General features: G+C 39.4%; 1 protein-coding gene across 2 annotated transcripts in view; it reads right to left on the reverse strand.

Moving 5' to 3' along the window:
* Uck (Uridine-cytidine kinase) overlaps positions 1-17318 on the reverse strand; it is a 426265-nt gene that overhangs the window by 353432 nt on the left and 55515 nt on the right. For both annotated transcript variants that reach the window (XM_067151412.2, XM_067151421.2), the window contains exon 2: positions 347-506. In XM_067151412.2, coding sequence (XP_067007513.1) covers positions 347-506 — 160 coding nt within the window. The remainder of the gene's footprint in view (positions 1-346; positions 507-17318) is intronic.

Raw genomic sequence — 17318 nt, forward strand, 5'->3', positions numbered from 1 at the left:
GGATTTTTACAAATCATGACAAACACAATTTTGTGACTTTTCACCTGTTGACACCATAGGTAGGACCAATGAGAACAAAATGCTGCATACTAAATCTGTCCTGTGAAAATCGGATGCTTACTATGGTTGTTTCATGGTGTTTTTGAATATTTATTAACAGAACTTAAATCTCCGTACAAGTACTTTTAATCACTGAAAATGAGAAATATGCACACTCAACATCTGCAAACTCACTTCCTAAAACAGGTTCATGATAAATGAATACCATCTACAGCAACCAGCGATAAAAAGAACAAAAATAAAAAGAATTCTACCAATATTTATCAGCATTTAAATGTCAACATACCTGGATGATCAAAATTAAACAATCCTTTCTCAGCCTTTGCTCTCTCTGCTGGTGTGAGTTCTCGATAAAAGCTGTCTTGACTTATGCACACCACTTGTCTTTCTGTGTGATCCATATCAACTTGACCAAGTTTCTCCATGATACGTTTGCATACTGTGGACTAAAAACAAAAGGCCATCTTAACATGCATACATATAAGCAGACAAATATAATTTATTTAGAAACTCCTATGGATTTCAACAATCTGTCTACGTAACTCTATAAACATACTAAGTACCAAGCACTTTCATCATGCCATTATTTGCAGATAGAACTGATGACATTTCAGGTTCTACTGTTACCTGGAGAAAAATGTGTATGATATCAGAATCTGGTTCTCCTACCCTCCATAACTCTGTTAGCCCAATGTCCATAATCTCCCATTAATGAACCAGACAAGATGTGATGAAAGAACTTAAGGAAGGATGGCAAGATAGGGAACACAAGACAGTAATAGTTATTGTTGCTTTTGCCTTTATCTAACTATGCAGTCATTAGAAAAATCATATCTAGTATAAGTCCTCATACTCCAAACTCCTTTTATACACTCTGCTCCTACTAACCTCTGTTAGTAAGGACACTTGTTCTCATTGGCCCACAGGATTTTCTTTAAAGATGAGATCGCACAGGAGCTATAAAAATCCTAACACTTACAAAGTCAGGAACTACATCAATGAACTGTACCAGTAGCTAAAGAAGCTTACAAATGAAAACAAAGAACATACAGTCCATGACCACCTTTGCATTGACCTCCATACGTCGTAGAGGCCCCTTTACCTTCACATGTTGCTGACCACCATGTGTAGTATAGACCTCTGTAAGGCTAAATTCATGTTTTGTTTTATCTTGTAAAGTTTCAATACTGTCGAGCTGGGAGTCGTATATCCTTGAAGTAGTAGAACTCTCCCTTTTTTCTCTGCATTAATGAGCCCAAAATCAGTGTTTCTTTTTCTTCTTTAACAGCTTAAAAGAGCCTTATCTCTTTCCGCTTGAGCACATACAGACTTAACTTTCTGCTCCAATCTAGCAGAAGTGTGGCTCACTACAAGTTTCCCAATGCAGATTGACAATATCAATCAATCTTTCCATTAATATGCAGCTTGACGTGACCTGGTGAATAAATACTCTTACAGGACTTCAAAAAGTCTTTGCTATTCTCACTGGAGCAGCATGTATATTATAGTGAACTGTGACTAACAACTTCAATTCTCACTTTATATAGAATGATCTGCAACCTTTCAATTGTTATACATTTTGAATTTATTTGCTGATTCTCTGAAACCTCTTATGACCCATAATTAACCAAACTGTTTTCAGTTTGAAATGCAACACTGTGTGGCGTAGAAGCATGGAAGCATAGTCTATTTCTCATAAACAAGTCATCCCATTAACCTGAGATTTGAGTTATATTAATCTTTGAATTATTGTCTTCATCTTTACTGACTACGTTTCCAAGACAACAATAACAGTTGTTTTCAAAGCATTTAGAAACAACCACTGTAAAAAAAATATTTAAAAAAAATAAAAGCAAAAGAACAAGAATGCCACTAAAGTACTAACATTCTGTACAAGCAATAAAAAAATAGTGACTGAAATGGCATATGGCTGTTAGTGTCAGGAGTGTCCAAGGACAAGGTTGGCTCGCCAGGTGCAAGTCTTTAGATTTAACGCCAGTAGGTGACCTGCGCGTCATGATGAGAATGAAATGATGATGAATAAGACACATACACCCAGCCCCCATACCAGCGAAATTAACCCATGATGCTTAAAACTCCGACCCTGTCGAGAATTGAACCCGGGACCCCTGTGACCAAAGGCCAGCAAGCTAACCATTTAACCACGGAGCGGGACTTTATAGTGACTAAATTACGTTCATTTGAGTCTACTCTAAATATCCGAAAATAGTCTCAGCTATACAGTGGAATCACATTACAGCATACTGTAACTAAAGAGTACTATTCATTTAAGCATACTACTGTAATTCCAAATTCTGAAGACAAAAGAATAAATTCTTCTGATAGAATGTACTTCACAATTACGTATTCTTTGGTAATGTATACAGAAATATTGCTGGTTTTTGGTCACTGGTTTGTAATATAATGTATATTGGGCCATTCAAACTCGGCCATAGGTGACCAGGACACACTCAAAGAACCCATGCCAGCCCTATGCTTGGTAATAGGGTTATGGAAACTGGCGCAATGCTATATGAAAAAGACCAAGACTTTGTCTAAAATCTACAAATAAGTGACTTCAAAGCAAGTTCCAGCTGCCTGTTCAGGTTTCATGAATGCTATGGCACTGCCAGGAAAGTATGTAATGGGGAAGAGAAGAACATGGACAGCGACGCAGTCAAGGGAATGGAAAAGTTGAAGACTCCCAAGTGGCTGCGAAGGAGTTCTGCCCAGATGACGAGATGGACTGGCCGAGATCGAATGGTTAGTGACGGGAAAATTCAACATATCTATGATGCCGGATTGATCCAGAAAAAGGAACGGGAAATGCCGCTGATTGGACGATCATATCACCACCCACTTCCGATCACATCACGCAAAAATCATCATTGTTCAGGTCCGTGCACCAGAGAGGAGGCCAAAGAAGCCAATAAAGATTCTTTCTAAGATCACCTTCAGAAAACCTTCAACGAAATACCCATGTATGATGTGCGGACCGATGGACACAAACAGGGCTTTGAACACGTCACTCGGCCATATGGTGTGGCAGAGCAAATGGACGATAATGGTGAACCCCCTGGAAACATTTATTTTGTACACAAGCACATTTACATGATAACATGGTACTCACCCGATGGTTTCAGGAGCAATTAAAGTGATTATACACTGACTGAGCAAATGTCATGGGATAGCGGAGCACTGATGCGCAGGTGTGTTGTCTGCGCACCACACGCCCCCTGTGCCAGTGGCAGTTGTACAGGAGACCTTGTGAGCAGTGGCTGTGCATGTGACAGGTGTAACATGGAACGTCGTCATGAGCTGACGCCTTTCGAACGGGGTATGGTGGTCGGTGCCCGACGGATGGGAAGTGCGATTTTGGAAGTGGTGCGGGAATTCGCCTTCACACGATCAACCGTGTCCAGGGTGTATCATGAATGGTTGAACGCGGGTGTCACCGTCCACAACAGACGAACGACCGGCCGTCCAGCCACCCTCGATGACCATGACCGGCGACATCTGAGACGGATTGTCAATAGTGACAGACGGGCAACCGTGTAACAAATCGCGGCTCAATTCAACACAGGCCGTGCTAGACACGTTTCCCAGTGAACAATCCGAAGGAACGTGGGTTCTATGGGGTATGGGAGCCGGCGCCGCACATGGGTGCCACTGTTAACCCAACGTCATCGGGCACGACGTGCATTTGTCGCCAGTCACTAGGGATGGACACTGGAAAAATGGCATAACGTGATATGGTCAGACGAATCACGATTTCAACTCCATCATGCCGATGGGAGGCACCGTGTATGGCGCAGACCACATGAAGCGATGGATCCCGCCTGCCTCGAAGGTGTGGTCTAGGGCACTGGTGTGTCTGTTATGGTCTGGGGTGCATTTTCCTGGTATGGAATGGGCCCCCTAGTTGTTCTGGAAGAGACTTTGAATGGTACACGGTATGTTGAGCTGCTCGGAGACCATTTCCACCCATTTTTGGCCTTCCAGCACCCAGACGCACTGCCACATCGCTCCCACATCACCCGGGAATGGTTCCAGGAACATGCAGCGGAGGTCCAACGACTGCCATGGCCACCCAGGAGCCCCGATATAAACCCTATCGAGCATATCTGGGATATCCTGGAACACAGGCTCCGTGCCATGGATCCTGCACCCATGAACAGACCAGCATTGGCGGCCGCTCTGCAAACATTTTGGTGTCAGCTGCATCCAGAGGACTACCAGGGACTTGTCAACTCACTTCCACGGCGTCTCACTGCAGTTTGCAGGGCCAGAGGAGGCCCCACATGCTATTACGTGACTATCCATGACATCTGCTAAGTCAGTGTATATGCGTGAGTATGCATTCGCATTCAGTGCTGCTAGACGTGCATACCTACTGATGCTTGCTTGTTGTTTTAAGGGGCCTAACATCGAAGGTCATCGGCCCCATACCTACTGAGGACCATACGTGCACTCAGACCACTGTCTAATCATAACTATATTTTGGCACAGGCTACGGAAGACACACCACTACCAAACAGTGTGCCCCTACGTTGTCAGGAAAATTAAGGACCCTGCCATTGTTGCACAGTTCCATTTCAAACTAACCAACCGGATTCAGCCACTGCTGCAGGATGATGTGGATATCGAAGGTCAGTGGACAGACTTGATGATGATGATGATGATGATGATGATGATGGGATGTTTGTTGTTTAAAGGGGCCTAACAGCTAGGTAATTGGCCCCTGAGGACAAACTTCAAATGGCACATTGTTGACAGTGCAAAAGAAATGGTCAGTCACAAGGTGAGGTGCAAACAAGGAGTGATGGATTCAAGACGACACTTGGAAACTCAGTGACAATCATAGGACTGCAAAATGTCCGAGGGACCAAGCAAAGATATTACTCAAAAGAACAGTAGCTGTGGACGAGTACTGAGACTTAGAGCGCCAGGTAAAGAGGAACTGCCCGGCCGAAAAAACAGCATGGGATGAGTATAAAGATTCCACGGCACGAGAGACAGTAGACTGGAATGACATCAAGATGCTGTACCGTACTGTTTGTGAATTAACCAATAATAGAGACATCTCACATGGTCCCATTCAGGACAATGACAGCAAAATCCCTCTTGGCAAAGGACTTTTTTTTTGCAAGTTGCTTTATGTCGCACCAGCACAGATAGGTCTTATGGCGACTATGGGACAGGAAAGGGCTAGGAGTGGGAGGGAAGCATCCGTCGCCTTTATTAAGGTGTGAAAATGGGGAAACCACGGAAAACCTTCTTCGGGGCTGCCAACAGTGGGGTTCGAATCACTATCTCCCACATACTGGATACTGGCCGCGCTTAAGCAACTGCAGCTATCAAGCTCGGTTTGGCAAAGAACAACAGGAGACAAGATGGGTGCAGCATTTCAAGAAGACTGTGAACCAACCAGCCCCAGTGCCAACACTGCTGCCACATTAATTACTGACCTGAGAATGATGGAAGCCAATGAATTCAGATGCGTAATCAAAGCTCTGAAGAACAATAAAGCTGCCAGCATAGACATGATCCGAGCAGAATTCTTGAAGGCTGGCAGAGAAAATCTAGTACTAAAGCTAACTAGATTCTTAAACAACTGCTGGCACAAACAATGCATACCTGATGAATGGTGAAAAGTGATATTGTTAAGCTCCCCAAGAAAGGCAATCTCCATGACTACAATAACCGGCATGGAATCACCTTTCTTCCAGTACATGGGAAAAGTGTTCCAAATCATTCTACTCAGATGTTCGGAAAGAAAAAAAAGTTAATGATCTGTTGCGAGAGGAACAGTCTGAGTTCTGTCATGACTGCTCATATCCTGAACAAATCTTCACGCTGTGTATCATTCAAATTAAATTAAGAATCAGCATTTCAAACGAAACATGTTTTTATAACACTGTACAACAACAACAAAAGAATGCCAAAATTTGAAACTATGAAATATTTATGTTGTTGTGTGCAAGTGAATTCAAAAATGCATTCCATTTTTTTTTTTATCACATAACATTTCTGTTCAGTGATGTAATCCCACGATGACAATCAAGTAGGGATGACATAAAATTGTTAGTGTTGAACTGTAGAAGTATTGTAAAGAAAGGAATAGAATTAAGTAATTTAATAGATATATATTTACCAGATATTGTAATAGGAGTTGAATCATGGCTGAGAAATGATATAATGGATGCAGAAATTTTCTCACGGCACTGGAGTGTGTATCGTAGAGATAGGATAGGAATGGTGGGAGGGGGAGTGTTCATTCTGATGAAAGAAGAATTTGTAAGCTACGAAAAAGTTAAAGATGAGACACATGAAATTCTAGGTGTAAGGCTCATTTCTAAAGATAATAGGCAACTTGATATATTTGGAGTGTACAGATCGGGAAAGGGTAGCACTGACGAGGATTCGGAATTATTTGATAGGATAGTCAGCTATGTGGGAAACGACATGGAAAGAAATGTGATTGTAGCGGGAGATCTGAATTTGCCAGATGTCAATTGGGAAGGAAATGCAAACGACAGGAAGCATGACCAACAAATGGCAAATAAGTTAATATGGGAAGGACAGCTGATTCAGAAAGTGATGGAACCAAACAGAGGGAAAAATATCCTGGATGTGGTGCTGATAAAACCAGATGAGCTCTATAGGGAAACTGAAGTAATAGATGGTATTAGTGATCATGAAGCTGTTTTTGTGGTAGTTAAAAATAAATGTGATAGAAAGGAAGGTCTTAAAAGTAGGACTGTTAGGCAGTACCATATGGCTGATAAAGCAGGCATGAGGCAGTTTCTAAAAAGGAACTATGATCGGTGGAAAACGGTAAATAAAAATGTAAACAGACTCTGGGATGGGTTTAAAGAAATTGTTGAGGAATGCGAAAACAGGTTTGTACCTTTAAGGGTGGTAAGGAATGGTAAAGACCCACCTTATTATAATAGAGAAATACAGAGACTAAGAAGGAGGTGCAGACTGGAAAGAAATAGAGTTAGAAATGTCTGTGGAAGGAAGGAGAAATTGAAGAAACATACCAGAAAATTGAATCTAGCAAAGAAGGCAGCTAAGGATAACATGATGGCAAGCATAATTGGCAGTCATACAAATTTTAGTGAAAAATGGAAGGGTATGTATAGGTATTTTAAGGCAGAAACAGGTTCCAAGAAGGACATTCCAGGAATAATTAATGAACAAGGGGAGTGTGTATGTGAAGATCTTCAAAAGGCAGAAGTATTCAGTCAGCAGTATGTAAAGATTGTTGGTTTCAAGGATAATGTTGACATAGAGGAGGAGACTAAGGCCAAAGAAGTAATAAAATTTACATACGATAACAATGACATTTACAATAAGATACAAAAGTTGAAAACTAGAAAAGCGGCTGGAATTGATCAGATTTCTGGGGATATACTAAAGACAATGGGTTGGGATATAGTACCATATCTGAAGTACTTAATTGATTATTCTTTGGTCGGAGGAGCTATACCAGATGAATGGAGAGTTGCTATAGTAGACCCTGTGTATAAAGGAAAGGGTGATAGACATAAAGCTGAAAATTACAGGCCAGTAAATTTGACATGCATTGTATGTAAACTTTGGGAAGGCATTCTTTCTGATTATATTAGACATGTTTGTAAAATTAATAACTGGTTCGATAGAAGGCAATTCGGTTTTAGGAAAGATTATTCCACTGAAGCTCAACTTGTAGGATTCCAGCAAGATACAGCAGATATCTTGGATTCTGGAGGTCAAATGGACTGTATCGCGATTGACCTGTCTAAAGCATTTGATAGGGTGGATCATGGGAGACTACTGGCAAAAATGAGTGCAATTGGACTAGACAAAAGAGTGACTGAATGGGTTGCTATATTTCTAGAAAATAGATCTCAGAGAGTTAGAGTAGGTGAAGTTTTGTCTGACCCTGTAATAGTTGAGCGGGGAGTTCCTCAGGGCAGTGTTATCGGACCTTTATGTTTTCTTATATATATAAATGATATGAGTAAAGGAGTGGAATCGGAGGTAAGGCTTTTTGCGGATGATGTTATTCTCTATAGAGTGATAAATAAGTTACAAGATTGTGAGCAACTGCAACGTGACCTCGAAAATGTTGTGAGATGGACAGCAGGCAATGGTATGTTGATAAACGGGGTTAAAAGTCAGGTTGTGAGTTTCACAAATAGGAAAAGTCCTCTCAGTTTTAATTACTGCGTTGATGGGGTGAAAGTTCCTTTTGGGGATCACTGTAAGTATCTAGGTGTTAATATAAGGAAAGATCTTCATTGGGGTAATCACATAAATGGGATTGTAAATAAAGGGTACCAATCTCTGCACATGGTTATGAGGGTGTTTAGGGGTTGTAGTAAGGATGTAAAGGAGAGTGCATATAAATCTCTGGTAAGACCCCAACTAGAGTATGGTTCCAGTGTATGAGACCCTCACCAGGATTACCTGATTCAAGAACTTGAAAAAATCCAAAGAAAAGCAGCTCGATTTGTTCTGAGTGATTTCCGACAAAAGAGTAGCGTTACAAAAATGTTGCAATGTTTGGGTTGGGAAGAAGTGAGAGAAAGAAGAAAAGCTGCTCGACTAAGTGGTATGTTACATGTTATAATTCTCATGTTAGGTCCGTATTGTAATGTACGTAAATACAAAGTATGTTACAAGTGTTTATTTATATATCCACCTATTCAATACAAAGAGATCTTTTTAGAAATTAAATATTAATATAAAATGTTAAGGGACATGTTTCGCCCATATTAAGGGCATCATCAGCCTCAAATTCAAACCTGTATGGTGAAAAATCAGGATCCTGATTGCTCTTACAAGCCATAAAAAGAGGATATCATTATAGGTGTCAGTCTAAACATGCAAAATATTAGAATGTCCTTGGCTAAAATTGCAGTATCAAGCTGCATGTCATAAGTTCACATGAATATACTTTCCGGAGCGTTGAAAAACTTGTTGGGGGTAGGGCAGTAAACAGCTCAGTCTTTATAATGAAACAGAAATGTGCCTCCTTGAAGATGATAAGAAAAAGCAAAGCTGATACACTGTTACAGATGTCAATATCGTATGTTGTGATAAGACAACAGATCTCTTAAATGGCTGTTCAGCTGCCTATAGTCCATTTAACTGGCTGAAGGAGTGAAAGTCGAATGTGTTATGATAAGATAACAGTCTTCCTTACGTAATTGCGGGAGCAAGGAAAAAGCATTCGGTTGTCTATAGATGTATTTATCTTATTTGAAGGACGAAAGTCGAAGGTTTATCGACGTTGATAGAGCTCTTTGGTGTGAAGTCTGTAACAAGAGGAGAGTGAATGCTTAGGAAGGTATTTTTGAAGAGAATGTGGGTTTAAAGAAAGGTAAAACATGGAAAATGTATAAAAACACTTACCCCTTTGTCTGTGAAGATGTAAATCAGTTATGGAAAGGTTAGTTGAAGAAAAATAACGTTATGTGTAGGTTCATTTATTTCTTTGACTGTTAATGCAGTTGCTATGGTAGCGTTGAATGACTGACACTTGTACTTCTGGTATTGTATCGATGTGAGATTGGCGGAGGAGGGTGTGGTTGAGGGGAGGGGGTAGGCGGAGCGTTAAATTTATGTGTTGTTGGTTGCGAGAGATTTACATGGTCGGACAGGGAGGGAGTCGTGTTGGGTTGCGGGAGAATTGTGGGGGTGGGCATGAAGGGAGTCAAGTTAGTTAAAGTTGTGGAGGTTCTAGAAGATGTTAACTTAAGATTTTTAAGAATGTAGTTATGTTTTGAATTTAGAGTTTGCAATAATTTGGGTAAACTTTCGTATAATGGATTCTTAACTTCAATTAAATCATTGAGGTTTAGATTTTTGTTGTAGTGTTGGTCCAAAAATATATAGATGGTTTCAAGTTCATTCATCAACTTTCCTTTGTCTACTCTTTTAATAATTGTGAGATCTCTTTCTATTGTTGTGAAGTGATGTCCTGTTTCTTTCATATGGGAGCTCATTGCTGAAAATTTATTGTGCTTAATGGCATTATAGTGTTCTAAGTACCTAGTTTGAAAACTCCGGCCTGTTTGACCAATATAAGAGGCGTTGCATTGCGTGCATGTGAGCCTGTATATGCCTGATCCTGAGTAAATGTTTTTGCTTGAATTGACTGTGTTGTGATTAAAAAATAATTTTTGGTTAGTGTTTGTTGTTCTAAAAGCTATACTGGTATTTTTGTTTTTTATTGGGTTCAAGATCTGGTGAACGTTTGGATTGTTGTAGGTGAAGGTAACGAATTTAGATTTTTTGGGTTTGTCAGGGATGAGGTTTGTTGTTAATTTGAATTTGACCTTATTTATTAAACGGTTAATCATTTCAGGTTTATATCCATTGATTTTTGCTAAATCCTTTATATAATTTAGTTCTGTTTGAAGGTTCTTGGGTGTGAGAGGGATTTTTAAAGCTCTGTAAATTAAACTGTGAAATGTGGCCAATTTATGGGAGTTAGGATGTAAAGAAGTATTTTTGATTGTTAATGGGGTGTGAGTAGGTTTTCTGTAAATTTTAAAATCGAAATTGCCATTAATATGAGTTACTGTGAGATCTAGGAAATTTAAGGATCCACTGACTTCATCTTCCTTGGTGAATTTAATATTTTGGTCTAGGTTGTTTAAATAATTTAAAATATCGGTACTGTTATTGAGATCTTTATTGATTATTACGAATGTGTCGTCTACATACCTAAGCCATAAGCTAAGGCCTTTTATTTTATTTATTATTTTATGATGTTCTAAAGAATCTAAATAGATGTCAGCTAAGATGCCTGATAAGGGATCACCCATAGCTAGGCCATCTTGGTGGTAAATTTTACCATTAAAGGTGAAATAGTTGTTTTTTAGCACAAAATTTAGGATTTTTATGAATTCTTCTAACTCAAGCTTGCTGAGGTTGCTGTGTTTTGCGAGGTTGTCTTTGATAATATTTACAGTTTCCTTTGTTGGTACATTAGAATACATATTAGTAATGTCAAAAGAGCACATAATGTGATTTGGTAGTAAGGTGAATTTTTTTAAAATTTCGCAGAAGTCTATTGAATTTTTTAAGGGGGATTTATTGTTGAACCTGTAATGTCTTTTTAGAAAATAGTGGATATATTTTGAGGTTTTATATGTCGGACTACTTCTACAGTTGATGATTGGGCGTATGGGTGTGTTTTTCTTATGTAATTTAGGCAATGCTCTGGCTGTGGGGGTTTTAGGGTTCATAAGGATTAGTTTTTGCTGTTCTTGTTCATTTAGTAAAAATGTGGAATTCTTTAATAGTGTTTTTAAATTTCGTTGGATTCTTATTGTGGGGTCTTTATTGACTATTGTGTAAGTTTCATTTGTGAAAAATTCTTCTGTTTTTTCAATGTAATCTTTCTTATCTATTAAAACAGTAGTCCCTCCTTTATCGGCTTTAGTCGAGACGAATATTTCAAAACTTCCTCTTGAATTACAAAATGACACTAGATACGAGATAAAAAAGAAACTTCCAACACTAATTGAAGGTTTAAATAAAGACGCTATTCTCAATCATTCAAAATTAATTAAAGAGGTAAATAACAAAGTAAAAGATAACAACATAATAGTAACTAAAGCCGATAAAGGAGGGACTACTGTTTTAATAGATAAGAAAGATTACATTGAAAAAACAGAAGAATTTTTCACAAATGAAACTTACACAATAGTCAATAAAGACCCCACAATAAGAATCCAACGAAATTTAAAAACACTATTAAAGAATTCCACATTTTTACTAAATGAACAAGAACAGCAAAAACTAATCCTTATGAACCCTAAAACCCCCACAGCCAGAGCATTGCCTAAATTACATAAGAAAAACACACCCATACGCCCAATCATCAACTGTAGAAGTAGTCCGACATATAAAACCTCAAAATATATCCACTATTTTCTAAAAAGACATTACAGGTTCAACAATAAATCCCCCTTAAAAAATTCAATAGACTTCTGCGAAATTTTAAAAAAATTCACCTTACTACCAAATCACATTATGTGCTCTTTTGACATTACTAATATGTATTCTAATGTACCAACAAAGGAAACTGTAAATATTATCAAAGACAACCTCGCAAAACACAGCAACCTCAGCAAGCTTGAGTTAGAAGAATTCATAAAAATCCTAAATTTTGTGCTAAAAAACAACTATTTCACCTTTAATGGTAAAATTTACCACCAAGATGGCCTAGCTATGGGTGATCCCTTATCAGGCATCTTAGCTGACATCTATTTAGATTCTTTAGAACATCATAAAATAATAAATAAAATAAAAGGCCTTAGCTTATGGCTTAGGTATGTAGACGACACATTCGTAATAATCAATAAAGATCTCAATAACAGTACCGATATTTTAAATTATTTAAACAACCTAGACCAAAATATTAAATTCACCAAGGAAGATGAAGTCAGTGGATCCTTAAATTTCCTAGATCTCACAGTAACTCATATTAATGGCAATTTCGATTTTAAAATTTACAGAAAACCTACTCACACCCCATTAACAATCAAAAATACTTCTTTACATCCTAACTCCCATAAATTGGCCACATTTCACAGTTTAATTTACAGAGCTTTAAAAATCCCTCTCACACCCAAGAACCTTCAAACAGAACTAAATTATATAAAGGATTTAGCAAAAATCAATGGATATAAACCTGAAATGATTAACCGTTTAATAAATAAGGTCAAATTCAAATTAACAACAAACCTCATCCCTGACAAACCCAAAAAATCTAAATTCGTTACCTTCACCTACAACAATCCAAACGTTCACCAGATCTTGAACCCAATAAAAAACAAAAATACCAGTATAGCTTTTAGAACAACAAACACTAACCAAAAATTATTTTTTAATCACAACACAGTCAATTCAAGCAAAAACATTTACTCAGGATCAGGCATATACAGGCTCACATGCACGCAATGCAACGCCTCTTATATTGGTCAAACAGGCCGGAGTTTTCAAACTAGGTACTTAGAACACTATAATGCCATTAAGCACAATAAATTTTCAGCAATGAGCTCCCATATGAAAGAAACAGGACATCACTTCACAACAATAGAAAGAGATCTCACAATTATTAAAAGAGTAGACAAAGGAAAGTTGATGAATGAACTTGAAACCATCTATATATTTTTGGACCAACACTACAACAAAAATCTAAACCTCAATGATTTAATTGAAGTTAAGAATCCATTATACGAAAGTTTACCCAAATTATTGCAAACTCTAAATTCAAAACATAACTACATTCTTAAAAATCTTAAGTTAACATCTTCTAGAACCTCCACAACTTTAACTAACTTGACTCCCTTCATGCCCACCCCCACAATTCTCCCGCAACCCAACACGACTCCCTCCCTGTCCGACCATGTAAATCTCTCGCAACCAACAACACATAAATTTAACGCTCCGCCTACCCCCTCCCCTCAACCACACCCTCCTCCGCCAATCTCACATCGATACAATACCAGAAGTACAAGTGTCAGTCATTCAACGCTACCATAGCAACTGCATTAACAGTCAAAGAAATAAATGAACCTACACATAACGTTATTTTTCTTCAACTAACCTTTCCATAACTGATTTACATCTTCACAGACAAAAGGGTAAGTGTTTTTATACATTTTCCATGTTTTACCTTTCTTTAAACCCACATTCTCTTCAAAAATACCTTCCTAAGCATTCACTCTCCTCTTGTTACAGACTTCACACCAAAGAGCTCTATCAACGTCGATAAACCTTCGACTTTCGTCCTTCAAATAAGATAAATACATCTATAGACAACCGAATGCTTTTTCCTTGCTCCCGCAATTACGTAAGGAAGACTGTTATCTTATCATAACACATTCGACTTTCACTCCTTCAGCCAGTTAAATGGACTATAGGCAGCTGAACAGCCATTTAAGAGATCTGTTGTCTTATCACAACATACGATATTGACATCTGTAACAGTGTATCAGCTTTGCTTTTTCTTATCATCTTCAAGGAGGCACATTTCTGTTTCATTATAAAGACTGAGCTGTTTACTGCCCTACCCCAACAAGTTTTTCAACGCTCCGGAAAGTATATTCATGTGAACTTATGACATGCAGCTTGATACTGCAATTTTAGCCAAGGACATTCTAATATTTTGCATGTTTAGACTGACACCTATAATGATATCCTCTTTTTATGGCTTGTAAGAGCAATCAGGATCCTGATTTTTCACCATACAGGTTTGAATTTGAGGCTGATGATGCCCTTAATATGGGCGAAACATGTCCCTTAACATTTTATATTAATATTTAATTTCTAAAAAGATCTCTTTGTATTGAATAGGTGGATATATAAATAAACACTTGTAACATACTTTGTATTTAAGTGGTATGTTCCGAGCTGTCAGCGGAGAGATGGCGTGGAATGACATTAGTAGACGAATAAGTTTGAATGGCGTTTATAAAAGTAGGAAAGATCACAATATAAAGATAAAGTTGGAATTCAAGAGGACAAACTGGGGCAAATATTCATTCATAGGAAGGGGAGTTAGGGATTGGAATAACTTACCAAGGGAGATGTTCAATAAATTTCCAATTTCTTTGAAATCATTTCGGAAAAGGCTAGGAAAGCAACAGATAGGGAATCTGCCACCTGGGCGACTGCCCTAAATGCAGATCAGTATTGATTGATGATTTGCTATTACTCGCCAGGTTGGGCACTCCAGCGCGGTCTGATTGTAAACATACGATAAGAGCGCAGGTAGACGCTAATGGAAGTTATTGGTTATATGACAGATTTCCTGTTTACATTCTTTCCAAAAGGGATATTGTTCCTCCACTGCTAAACATATATCCCCCCTTAAGAATGAATACCTCGTAACTGACACTTTTGGGGAAAATGATCTTTCGGCATCCTTAATGAGTCTCTCTTCCATTTCAGCAGTGGGAATTTCATAGTTATGCATTTTTGTCCTAAAATTGGAGGTGAAACAATACTGCATAAGTACAGTGACTCATATATTTTTGAAATACCATGTAACTGCATTGTCTCGTTTGGTGGGATTTTGTGAATCAACAGGATTTTCCTCGCACTTTTATAACTCCCGCCAAATCGTGCACAGTGAATTGAAAGTAGCACGGTATTGTTGCTGACAGCTAACTCTGTGACCATCAATCAGTAGCCCAGGTCCACAATAATCGTACTTTGGTGGGAGCAGAAGTTTGCCATCTCGAGTTCCCTACAGAGCTTGTGTTAAAGTAATAATACTTGTGTTAAAATAATTGTGGTAGTTATCAGCGAGCATTCCAGCATTCCACCACGGAGTTTCCTTCCATCTTCTTGTGCCACTGGTTTGTCCACATATGTTCTCAGTTATCATTACTAGATTTTCTTTCAGATCCTTCCATTCTGGCACAAGAAGATGGAAGGAAACTCCTTGGTGGAATGACAGAACAAGAACTGCTGTCCTGAACAACATGTTCAGAAAATATTTCAAGGACCGGACTGACCATAATAAGAAACTATACAGGGTTACTAAAAAACAAGCAAGCAAAGTTGTTACAGAAGAACGAGAGAAGTGGTTGAACAAGTGGAGTGATGAATTGAAAGAGGATGTTAATGGTAATAAGAAAATGTTGTATGGGATGATGAAAAATAGAAAAAGAGATAAAGAACATTCCAAATACCTAAGAGATGATAATGAAAATCTCATCGCTGATGAGAAGATCAACGAGACTTGGAGGACTTACTTTGATGAATTGCTAAATGTGAATTGCATGCAGCCTACACAAAAAGACAGTACTGGTACTATCTCATGCAAGTGTGCCTCTGACAACGGGTTAGGCTTAACACAGAGTGATGTAGAATATGCCTGGAAATACACTTAAGAAAATGGAAATTGCAACACCATGAAAGCATTGGTCGTTTGTGTTGATTTTCAAGATATGGAATGATGCCATGTAGGTATGTAAACGATCAAAGTTTCAGACCCATTGGATTGTTGCTACAGGTCTCCCCACGTGATTGGTCACGGAGGAATCAACTCCACTATACGGACTCTGGTGTAGCGTAGTCGACTTGCAATCTGTCCAGTGAAGTGTTCCCCGTCAAACATGCCTCGACGACAGAGAAGAGCACGCTATCAACAACTGTCGCCGTTTGAGAGGCCTCGGATAATTGGGCTGTGTGAGGCTGGATTATCGCTATGGACTGTCGCTGCACGTGTTGGCCGACAGGCATCTACAGTACAATGTGTATGGCAGCAGTGGTCAAATGAAGGTATCCACACTCGTAGACCTGGCACAGGCACAGCGTGACAGACAACTGTGAGAGAAGATCGCCGCATCATTCTGATGGCCCGGATGGAACTCCATGCAACAACAGCGCAAATTCGAGCAGCTGTGGCACCCCACGTTACACAACAAACAGTTGGTAATCGCCTGTGTGTAGCTGGCTTACGAGCCCGTGTCCCTGCAGAAAGTGTTCCATTGACCCCACAACAGCGATGTGTAAGGCTGGCCTGGTGTCGAGAAAGATCGACGTGGGTCGACGAATGGCATAGGGTCGTCTTTAGTGATGAATCGCGCTTCTGTCTTGCCCGCAGTGATCGCCGGAATCATGTGCGCCGACGTACCGGGGAGAGGGGCTGCCCAGACCTTATTGTCGAGAGGCACACAGGGCCAACACCAAAGCATTATGGTCTGGGGAGCTATTGGCTTTAATGTGAAATCACAATTAGTGCTTATTGAGGGCACTATGACTGCTCGACAGAACGTTGATAGGGTACTCAATCCAGTGGTTGTCCCTATGATGGCGAACATTGGTAATGGGATGTTTCAGGAGGACAGTGCCCGGGTTCACACTGCACGCATCTCCAGAGAAGCTCTCCACGACATCACAACCTTAGAATGGCCCGCCAGATCCCCGGAGCATAGTCCTATTCAGCATGTGTGGGATATGATGGGTCGAACAACTGGCCAACCGTCCTCAGCCACTCACAACTCTGGAACAACTGACCCGTGCAGTGCAGGAAGCATGGGCCACAATTCCTTAGGAAGCGATCCAGGGCCTTACTGACTCCATGCCTCGACGAATTCATGAACGTATTGCAGCTCGTGGTGGGCACATCCTGTATTGATTGTTGTCCAAACTTGTGGTCAGAGGGACCTGAAAGTGTAATCATCAAATCAAACTGAACACTCGTCCTGCATGTTCAATTGCAGCAATGTAGCACCACT

The sequence above is a fragment of the Anabrus simplex genome, chromosome 1, assembly GCF_040414725.1.
Source record: "Anabrus simplex isolate iqAnaSimp1 chromosome 1, ASM4041472v1, whole genome shotgun sequence".
Lineage (NCBI taxonomy): Eukaryota > Metazoa > Arthropoda > Insecta > Orthoptera > Tettigoniidae > Anabrus > Anabrus simplex.